Consider the following 11,099-nt stretch of genomic DNA (forward strand, 5'->3'; position numbering starts at 1 on the left):
GACCTAATAATAATAATAATAGATGATGAGGTTAGGACGTCACACTACCCAATTCTAGATGATCAGCTTGGAGCTAGCTACTTTCTAGAAACTCATAATTTATAGTTTAAAGAGAAAAGGAGTCACACTAGAAGAAATATGACTTTTGGTGACTAATTTTATGCATTTTCATCGTTTCATTTTCAGCAAAAAAGAATGAGAATTCGTCATTTTGATCTCCCGGTGAATGGAAAAGTACTGTACGTACATCGTCATAGAAAGTTGTGTATATTCAGTATGTATTGATAATGTACAAGAAGGACAACCTAGTATTTATAGTGTACGTAATAAACTTGGCATGTATAATAAAGAAATACAATCAATATACCTAAACACAAAATATTATAATATATAATATTTATAAAATATTACCATACCTATGTTCAGGCTACGTACCCTTTCTTTGGACCATAACAATAAAATTTCTTAGACCACAATCGGCTATATATATATATATATATATTTCCTAGGCAATGGCTGCCATATTTGACTTGCCCACTTTTTCCGGGTCGTTTTAGATCTGGACAACGTAAAGAGAACGTTTCCCTTCAGTCAGCTAGGACCGATACTTTGTATTTAGGCTTCAACTTGTTTATTGGATCCGAAGTGACACGAGTGGACTAAATGTAATAGTTTTCAAGAAAATTTAGATAATTTACTGTACAGAAAGCCAGGATCACAATATTCTATAGCAAACCTGTACCAATTTTCCAACACTTCAATTTTATATATATAAAAGCCATCAATTCCAAGCCATTGACACAACTTTGGTAAATGAAAATATTGTTATCACACCACTCTTGTCGTCTTCGTGGTGCGTGGGATACAGCCTGCTATTTGTCTCCATATATAGATAAACTAGGTACGTATTGCTTGATTCAGCCTTGAGAGTAACTTGATCATCATGGGGCGCTACAGCACCCATATCATCCTTGCGTTTGCTGCTTTCTTCCTTCAAATCTCATTCTTGTGTTGGGGTGCAACCTCAAGTCTTGGCTGCATAGAAGCTGAGAGACTGGCTCTTCTGAAGTTCAAAGACAGCCTCATCAATGGCAGCCTGAATCGGCTCTCTTCGTGGACAGGCAAAGATTGTTGTACATGGGAAGGAATTGCTTGTAACAATGACGCCAGAAATGTTATCAAGCTTGACCTCCACAATCCGGTTCATGCAGATTCGAATGGATACTTCATTGAAGTTTCCAATCAGTTAAAAGCCAAAGCCGTCAACTCATCCTTGTTGGAGTTGAAATATTTGGAGCACTTGGACTTGAGCTGGAACGATTTCATGGGAAGCCCCATTCCCACTTTCTTTGGTTCATTGCAAAGATTACGATATCTTAATCTGTCTAATGCTCGCTTCAATGGAGTAGTTCCTGATCAACTCGGTATTCTCTCTATGCTGCATGATCTTGATCTTAGTAGCGGTCCAAGTGAATATGAATTTCAGCTCTCAGTCCGTAACCTTCAATGGCTTTCCCATCTTTCATCTTTGCGACGCCTCGACTTGAGCTGGGTGAATCTTCAGAACGCCTCTGACTTGGTTCAGGTACTCAACAAGATTCCCTTGTTGGTTCATTTACGCTTGTCATCATGTGGTCTTGGAAATCATGTTGATCTGTTCCATGATTATGTTAATTCCACGTTTCTTGAGCACTTTGATGTCAGTGTAAACAAACTTCAAGGTCCTATCCCTGATATTATTCAGCACATGAGCGCGCTCAAATTCCTTGATCTTTCAACCAATATACTTGATTCTACAATTCCTCTGTGGTTGGCTGACCTGAAAAGCCTTGTGCATCTCAATGTTGGCTATAATAACTTAAGTGGTGAAATCCCAAATGCTTTGGGAAACCTTGCTTCTCTTCTAGTCCTAGACCTGTCTTTTAATTCGTTTGTGGGAGGCATACCAAGTTCTTTGTGGAATCTTTGTAGCTTGAAAGTGTTAGATTTAACCATGAACAGATTGAATGAAACAATATCAGACCCTTCTAAAGATGCATCTGGATGCATTGGAAGCAGTCTAGAGAAACTGAGTTTGAGATGGAACAAGGTTAGCACTCCTTTACCCGATTGGTTTTCTCGGTTTGAGAATCTAAAAATCCTTGATCTTGCAAACAACTCATTCTATGGTCCGATTCCAGCATCATATGGAAGATTGTCCAACTTGAGAATGTTGGATTTTTCTCACAATCATCTAAATGGAACAGTTCCAGAATCTTTTGGGCAACTTTCTTTGCTTGAGAAATTACTCATGTCAACCAATTCCTTGCGAGGAACCATGTCCGAACTCCACTTTGCTAACCTCTCAAGATTAGAAGAATTAGACATTAGTATCAACTCTCTGGTTCTGCAAGTAAATCCTGACTGGGTCCCCCCATTTCAACTCAATTACATAAACATGAGGTCTTGCATTATTGGGCCTCAATTTCCTGCTTGGCTTCAAATGCAAAAAAGGATCACCACACTATATCTCTCCAACACAAGCATCTCAGATGTTCTGCCTCGGTGGTTTCCCAACCTGAAATTTTCCTATTTGGACCTATCCTTCAACCACATCAGGGGCAGGCTGCCAACATTTTTGAAGCCAGATTCTGTCTACATGAATCTGTACTTGAGTTCAAACAAAATCGAAGGCCCCCTGATAGCTTTTCCTTCTATTTTGAACAGATTGGATCTCACTGACAACTTAATATCAGGTCCAATTCCACAAGATATAGGCAACAGGACACCTACATTGGACAATTTACTCCTCTCTGGCAATCAAATAACTGGTTCTATTCCAGAGTCGTTGTGCAAAATAAATACCCTGCGAGTTCTTGATCTCTCAAAAAACAGGTTATATGGTGATATTCCAGATTGCTGGAGCGATTTCAAGATTTTGGTTGTTCTAGATTTTTCAGCCAACAATCTTTCTGGGGTCATCCCAATCTCATTAGGAAATGCAACATCATTGCAGTCTTTGCACCTGAGCAATAACACTCTCCAGGGAGGGCTGCCATCATCCTTGAAAAATTGTACAAGCATGGTTATTTTAGACTCTGGTGAAAATGGATTATCTGGAAATATACCTAGATGGATTGGAGAGAATATGTTGAGCCTTGAAATTCTTCGTCTACGATCAAATAAATTTGATGGCACTATTCCTTTAGAAATCTGCCGCCTCGCTGAGCTTCAGGTTCTGGACCTCGCGCAGAATAATCTATCAGGAACAATTCCTACTTGTTTTGGCAATTTAAAGGGCATGACAACAGGGGTCAGGACAAGTGATATTGGTATCTATTTATGGTCAACTACGTATGGAGAAAACATGGTTCAGTTCATGAAAGGGAAACAACTCGAGTACACCAAGACGCTGAAGTACCTAATTAATATGGATCTCTCGAGTAATACACTGATGGGAACCATCCCAGAAGAGTTGGCAATCCTTGTACGACTACGTGGCTTGAACTTGTCCAATAATCAGTTGACAGGGAATATGCCTGCCATGATTGGCAACATAAGATCATTAGAATCTCTGGACTTGTCTAGCAACCAGCTTTCTGGCTCAATTCCACCAAGCATGTCTGCCCTGACTTCTCTAAGCCATTTGAACTTGTCCTACAATGACCTGTCAGGAGGAATCCCATCAGGCAATCAGCTGCAAACCTTGGATGATCCTTCCATTTACATTGGAAACTCTGAACTCTGTGGCTTTCCGTTACCGAAGTGTGCAAGCGATGAGCCACCTCCATCTCCCAATGAAGTTGAAGATGAAGGAAATGGATCTGAAATGAAATGGTTTTACATCTCTATGTCTGCAGGGTACGTGACTGGATTGTGGGGAGTTCTTGGTGTCATGCTGTACAAGAAGAATTGGAGAGATGCATATTTCAACTTTGTGGATGATGTCAAAGAGAAGACAATCTCAGCATTTAGAAAAAGGGGGGCCACGCCAAGTAGAAGGTCCAGGAGCAACCACATGGAATGGAGCTGGTAAGCAATTGTATTTACCTGCTGTTCATGGGAGGCTGCACTCTTTCATCCTTTCTATATTTGCTCCAGTGATGATATCTCCCTGATCATTTCTTTGTCAATGATCATTTCTTTGAAGCACATATGTAATTGGCCCGATCTCATGGTTCTTGGATTTTGATGTATAGGTAAGCATTCAGGATGAAGATCCAAGGTGAAGAATTGGAGACCAGGTATCATCTATTAATGAGGTAGTAGCTGCTGTGCTGAAATTCTATGTAAATAGAAATGAATGTATTCCAGCATCACAGTACATAGAAAAGCAGTGTATTGCCTGATTTTGGGAGTGAAGGTCAGGTACACGTTTTGCTCTCGATTAGCATGTACTCAGATATTTCTGTCAGTAAATTATAGTTTCAATATAAATTCAAAATTATCAAATAAAGAATCAGCTTCATGCATGAACAATACGTTCTGTAAGCATCATGATTCATTCTTATCAAGAAGGGAGAGACAGAAAGAAATTGGAAGTTGAGTTGTTTCCAACTCCCTCTCAAAAGGATTTTGAGGTGGATACGTTGCTGCAGACTGCACTTGGGAATTTGTGATTGTGCCAAACTATACGAGAGAGATACATTTTTGCCTCTGAGCTAGCAAAGCAGCGTGACACCTTAACTGACAAAAGCATTGAGACAGAACAATTGAAAGTATGGAGTTTGAAAAGCTTTAGATACTAACAAAATCAATCGATAGGCGTTCTTCTGGGAATGTTCAAACTCTTCTAGAATGTATCACATGGAAGACCTCCAAAAGGACATAATCATTTAAGTCAATTCAGATGCGCTACTAATCTCTCTTTAGGCTATTTAGGTCTGCAGGAACATGGTGTCTTGATAAACACAAATATTATCCTGATCACAGGCTAAAAACTCATGTTTTTAACCTAAATATGACGCATGCATCATGTCATAAATTACGTTAATTTATAAATTCTTTTCTTTTTAATCTCGTTAAGGCTTAATATATCTATTTATTAACTATTACATATTAATATCTATATATATATATATATATGTTATTACAGCTTCTTATGGTTTAGCGTCGGATAAAATCAAAGAACAAAGAATATCAACATGGCCGTATCTTCCATTGTTTGATACATTGATTGGTAGAGAGAGAGAGAGTGTGGAAAATTCTTCTAAACTTTCTCATATGGCTCACATTTTCTCTTCAGAATAAATGGTATTACAGATTCTTCGCTGAAATTTAAAATAAAAAATAAAAAAAAAACAAAAGAAAAAGAAATATTATACTAATAAAAATAAAGATAGAAATTCCCTAGGCGTTCGATGTAGAACGATCACTGGTACTCAACACGAGCAAATGCAGTAGCGCACTGGATCCCAACCCATACATTGCTCCCTAAAACCTCATGAGTCTCCTCCGCCGTGGCTACACAGCCTACACTGGTAACACTACCATACCAGACTACCAGTTCGCCAGCTTGCATCAACCCTACACCCCCAAAATGCCACCCACAAAAACCGCTAACCCACAGCGAATTTACTGAAAAATAAAATTGAAACAGAGAGTGGAAAGAAACATGCTTAGAAGAAGACTCGCGTCCCTCGTCTCCTCCTCAATCCTAATATCTTCATTCGGCACCAAAGCCATTCCCCAATCCCAGCCCCTGCAGTTCTTACAGAGACCTTTGCGTATTTCTAGTGTTAACCGTAATGGGCATCTGGCCTTTGACGGTTTTAGGGCTTACAGCCTTCTGAGCCTGAACGATCTGAGGGATAAGGTGCCCAGGAAGCAGAAGACGAGGAAGGGCCGAGGGATTGGGTCCGGGAAGGGCAAGACGGCTGGGAGGGGTCACAAGGGCCAGAAGGCGAGAGGGTCTGGGAAGCTCGGATTTGAAGGGGGTCAGACCCCGCTTCGCCGGCGGTTGCCTAAGCGTGGCTTCAAGAACCCATTTAGCCTTACTTTTCAGGTACATTTTTAGTATTTGTTTGTTTTAGTTTTCTTTTAACGTTTGTTTGGTTGCTGAGAAAGAGGAGTAATGTGAGAAGTGGAATTTTCGGTGTGTTTAATGATTTCTCTGTTTGGGGGGGATTGACAGTTCGATAGTAAATAACCTTTATTGATATAGGTTGAAAGTACGATGGAGCAGGTAGTTAGTCGAGCTTTTTTTTCCTTCTTTTTCTATAAGATTATCGGACATTATGGTTGTCTTTCTGAGAAAATGGTGGGAAAGCAAGGACACTTGAAAAACTAGCTTTTTTTTCTTTATAGTTTTGTCTCTTTTTGTGGATTTGAGATTTGTATTAATGATGGCATTGGAATTGAACAAAAGATGATAGTGAAAGAAGAAAACAGAAATGAGTGTAGTTGTTGCCTTTGTTTTTCTCTGTCTTTAAGCTCTATCATTGAATTCGTCCTCGAATTTTCAGTTTAAACATGAAAAATAATGAATGTAGATCCAGCTCGTGAAATACTGAAATCCTGATTTGCGGATAATGATTCTTAAAGTAAAGAGAGTGCTCTTGATTTAGTAAATATCACTTATGCTAGTGTTTTTCAGTGGTAGCATACAGTTGGTTGAAAATTTGGTATATGGCATCCTGAGCATTGCCAGTCTATGATATCGAACACCTAGTTACAAGTTAAGAACTGGGAAAAGATGCAAGAAAATCATGAATACTAGTCCCATTGAATACAATAGCCAAAGCCTAGAGAAATAAGGTGTGGAGAAAGAATCAATTTGTCCAAAGAGTGTTCTCAATTTTCAAAGCTCTTTCCATTCCTTTTAAGCCGAATGCATCACATGAGACATAAAGGCATCAAATTCCATACATAAGCAAAATGAGAATTGCCCTAAAGATCACTCCAACAAGCAAAAGCTCCGCAACCCTCTAGGCATAATCCATGCCAATACAGACCTTCAAAAAATCTCATCCCATGACACTCTTGCCACCTTGCAATGAAGTATTAAATGATCCACCAATTTGCCACATTTTTTACACGTATAGCACCAATTCATAACAATAAGCCCACACTTCCTTAGGTTTTCAATGGTCCAGATTTTCCCAGGAGAGGCTGTCCAACCAAAGAAAGCAACCTTGGAAGGCACTTTACTCCAAATGCACTTCCAAGAAAAGAATAATGATACTTAAGCAAGTTATTTGTTGAAAACATGGGAAATAACCCTTTCTAACTTACTACCATTGGAATATGTTAATCTAACCAGAGTCCTCACATCGGTTTCTTGTTCCTAACTCTTGGGTGTGTGTAATGTAAATAGATATGACCTGTGTACTTGGGCTATGCCTTGCATTTTTTACAATATTATTGATTATTTATAGAAAATAGATTGGTCACTTTTTCCACGTTAGTTGATAAAAAAAAAAAAAAAATTGATCAAATTGAACGCTCAAATCCAGCATTTTAATATCCATATTTGTTTTCGGTCAGTATTTTAATAGTCATTTTGAATATGGTATTATTCTATACAATCCACTATTTCCTTCCTCATAGAAATTCACATGCGGGAAACTCTTTGCTGAGGGCTTGTGCACCCCGGGATTAGTCGGGACTTTGTTCTCAAACACATGGTGCCAATCAAAAAAAGAAAGAAAGAAAGAAAGAAAATAAATTCACATGACTGATACTTGTACCCCTTTAAGCATTAGAATCCTCTTTGTAAATTCCATTTTCTTAGTTTTGGAGTTGTTGGAATGTCAGATGTTTTGGTAAGCATAAGAACAATGTGCTATAAGACGGGATTCAGCTTGGCCTCCCGTGGTGCTTTTGGTTTGAGCATGACATTTGAATGCAAAACTTCTCTCTGGCTAGTAGAAAACAGAATAATACTAATAGTGATGATGATAATGGTAATGATCTCAATGTTCAAGGAATCTACATGTAGAGCCTAGGGACCATTATCAACTTCTCCATTCCTGTATTATATAGAATAAGTTGATTTATCTTGATCTTTCTCTTTGAAAAGAGGGTTACAGTAGTGTTTCTTTCAATTCACTTCCTGATAGCTGATTGTGCATAAATGCCAATCTTACAAATCTCTATTTTTTTGGGCAGCCAGTAGGGTTGGGAAAAATTGCCAAACTTATAAATTCGGGGAAGATAGATTCTTCTGAATTAATTACAATGAAAACACTCAAGGTACAGCGACTTCTTCTAGTTTTGAACCATTCCTTTCATTCTCTCTTGCTCTCATTCTGGCTATAACTATTACAATAGGATACAGGGGCAATAGGGAAGCAGATAAAAGATGGAGTAAGATTGATGGGGCGTGGTGCTGAACAAATAAATTGGCCAATTCATCTGGAGGTATTTCTTTATTTCAGGATTTCATCTTTATATACCGACAATGCATTTTCTGTCATATGGCTGAGGCATCAGTGTTGATTTGCTCTTCATTGGTTGATCTGCTGTCATTTGATGTTGCTTTTGTTGGTTGAACAATGCCGACATCAACGTGGTGCGTTGAGAGTGCCTTTGAATCAGTTGACTTGAAAAAAAATGATGTCATCTACACGTACATACGTACATATCTATATGCTACTTTTGCATTGATGCTATATAGGATGGCATCATGGTGTAGAATTCGATGGTTTCATTGCATTTGCATTGTGTTCGGAGAATCATATATCAAATTATTTTTTATATAATTCTCTTTTTCAAATTTGGAAGGACTAGTTATCCCTCGGGGTGGGATTGGAGTGATCTATAGACTTAGACATCTTGGGTTTAACTTGCATTTGGGGTTCCCTGGATTATATAATATAACATTCTGATGGGTGAGGTTCTGTATCTATGGGTTACACCCAAGGGGTAGGTCTGAGGGGTCCTGCCTTATTTTATTTTAGTTTTAGGTATTTGTTTGTGTAAAAGTTTGCAAGCAGGAGTGTTGGCGACTCTTGGGGTTTGACATAATTATTTTGTGTTCTGTTTTTCCGACAAGACATCACATGCTCAAGTTGGGTAACCTTTTTGTAGTTCATTAGGGTATCTTTATGTGCCTTTGTGCGCGCACACAAGTCTGTCAATAAAGTATAAACACTGATGCATTTTATCGTGCATTTTTTGTTAAATCGCATGTAGAGCACTCTGCATGGAAATCCAAAATCATACTTATGTATGAAGTTCACAGGTCTCAAGGGTCACTGTTAGGGCAAAAGAAGCAGTTGAAGCTGCTGGTGGGTCTGTCAGAAGAGTTTATTACAACAAATTAGGCTTCCGAGCACTGCTCAAGCCGGAGTGGTTTGAAAAGAAGGGCAGGTTGTTGCCAAAAGCAGCTAGGCCTCCGCCTAAACAAAGAGATAAAGTTGATAGCATCGGCCGATTGCCTGCCCCAACCAAACCTATACCGTTTTCAGTTGACGAGGACATATCCTCCAGTTCATCTGCATAATAAACCAACCAAAGTTTGTTGGCTCATTTGAGAATTTGTATTTTGATGCTGAGCAGTTAAGTTAGCTAATTTGTTCTTGTCGGATTTTAGATGGAGTCCTTTCAGAATCTTTGCACAGCGCTAGCTTTTGCTCTGCAAACCAAATTCTGATCGAAGACGGGGCAAATATTTTTTGAGCAAATCAACAAAAGCCAAGGAAGCTTGTACTCTGTCATTGCCTACCTTATTTCAAACCTTTTTTTTAAAAAATTTGTATCTTGGACGTTTTGTTGAACACTGGGTCAACGGATCTAGACACATTTGGGTTCTTAGTTTCTTGATTAACTAAAACCAGTTTGAGATATAGAAACTAGAAAGTCTTACTTGAAGCAATTATTTCAGGCAGCTTGGTGCCAATCAATTTAAATTTGCCACCACCAAAAATGCTTCATATCGGTCTGGACTGTCCATTATACTCGGCTATGAGAGCGAAATTCTATTAGCAATCCCACTTTGAGACTACATTCCTCTTTATTAAATGAGAAAATATTATTTTAAGAGAGATATTTTATAATTTTTAAAAATTTTAAAGATAAAATTGTTTAAACATACATTGTAGTCCCTAAATGGAGATTGTATATAGCATTGTTCGGCTTTTTGGTTTTGTAGGGTTTTACCCTGAAGTGATGGATCCCTTCTAGAAATTCTCAGGTGGTCTAAAAGCTTGAACCCAGGCCGAAGAGGGGTTTGGAAAGGGTATTCAATTAGCAATGGATGCCCCTCGATTAGAACCTCTTCTAATTGCGTCGTTGCCCCCAAGTGCAAAGATTAGATCTGCCTTCAACTCGACACGATATCATCTTTGCGCTTGGGGGATGACGAATAGGCAATTAATTTTCAAGTCTTATTGATTTTTCTTCCCAACTGAAGAAAATGTTTGGATATTAAAAGTGTTGGAAAATATTTAAGAATTGTGATAATTTATTTAAGTTTAGTCTCATTTGGTTAGACAGTTTAGATGAGATGAAATTGAAATGTTTTGTTGAAAATTGAATAAAATATTGTTACAATATAATTTTTTAATATTAATTTTGTTTTAGATTTGAAAAAATTGTAATAATTATATGAGATGAAATGAGATGAGATTGTTTGATTTTAAACTAACTAGTTTCTAAACTAAGATGAAAAAAACTCAATAAAAATAATTTTTTAAAAATAAATATTATATTGAATTTTGTGAAATTGAATAGGTAAAGTTAAAAATTTGTTGAAATATAATTTTTAATATTATTTTTGTTTTAAAATTTTTAAAAGTTGTATTGATTTTTCTACTTGAGTAATGATTAAATAAAAATTTTAACATTTGAAATAGAATATTTTTTTTTTAATATTTTAGTGATGTTTAGGAAAAATTTTAGAAATTTTATAGTTAAAATGAATTTATAAAAATTACATGACTGATGTAACGAAAGGAGGAGCATCCGATAAATTTTAGGATATCTTTAAGAATACAATTGTTTTTAAATTATTTTATTCTTGTTTATCAATAATTTATTATTATTGATAAACTATTTTAAATGGGAGTTTAGACTACATTTAAATAGTGATGTAATCTGTTAATAATAAATATTAAAGAGTAGTAAATAGTAATAAAAATAAGTAAAAAATTATAATAAAATATTAAATAATATTAAAA

The 11,099-nt window shown here is 37.1% G+C and overlaps 2 protein-coding genes across 2 annotated transcripts; both read left to right on the forward strand.

Moving 5' to 3' along the window:
- Positions 1–782: 782 nt before the first annotated feature.
- Positions 783–4,435, forward strand: LOC122303411 (receptor-like protein EIX2). Its single transcript, XM_043115189.1, has 2 exons — positions 783–4,011; positions 4,179–4,435. The coding sequence occupies exons 1-2, from the start codon at positions 944–946 to the stop codon at positions 4,180–4,182; spliced, it is 3,072 nt and encodes a 1,023-aa protein (XP_042971123.1). The 5' UTR covers positions 783–943; the 3' UTR covers positions 4,183–4,435.
- A 691-nt stretch (positions 4,436–5,126) lies between these two features.
- LOC122303413 (50S ribosomal protein L15-like) lies at positions 5,127–9,661 on the forward strand. Its single transcript, XM_043115190.1, has 4 exons — positions 5,127–5,983; positions 8,089–8,172; positions 8,251–8,340; positions 9,164–9,661. The coding sequence occupies exons 1-4, from the start codon at positions 5,594–5,596 to the stop codon at positions 9,422–9,424; spliced, it is 825 nt and encodes a 274-aa protein (XP_042971124.1). The 5' UTR covers positions 5,127–5,593; the 3' UTR covers positions 9,425–9,661.
- Positions 9,662–11,099: the final 1,438 nt, after the last annotated feature.

This window comes from Carya illinoinensis, chromosome 3 (assembly GCF_018687715.1).
Source record: "Carya illinoinensis cultivar Pawnee chromosome 3, C.illinoinensisPawnee_v1, whole genome shotgun sequence".
Lineage (NCBI taxonomy): Eukaryota > Viridiplantae > Streptophyta > Magnoliopsida > Fagales > Juglandaceae > Carya > Carya illinoinensis.

Excerpts from the sequence above, each read along its gene's own strand:
- LOC122303411 (XM_043115189.1), top strand. The coding sequence starts at position 944 with ATGGGGCGCTACAGCACCCATATCATCCTTGCGTTTGCTGCTTTCTTC.
- LOC122303413 (XM_043115190.1), top strand. The coding sequence starts at position 5,594 with ATGCTTAGAAGAAGACTCGCGTCCCTCGTCTCCTCCTCAATCCTAATA. Across the intron at positions 5,984-8,088 it reads CATTTAGCCTTACTTTTCAG|CCAGTAGGGTTGGGAAAAAT; the intron begins GTACATTTTTAG and ends TTTTTTGGGCAG. Across the intron at positions 8,341-9,163 it reads ATTGGCCAATTCATCTGGAG|GTCTCAAGGGTCACTGTTAG; the intron begins GTATTTCTTTAT and ends TGAAGTTCACAG.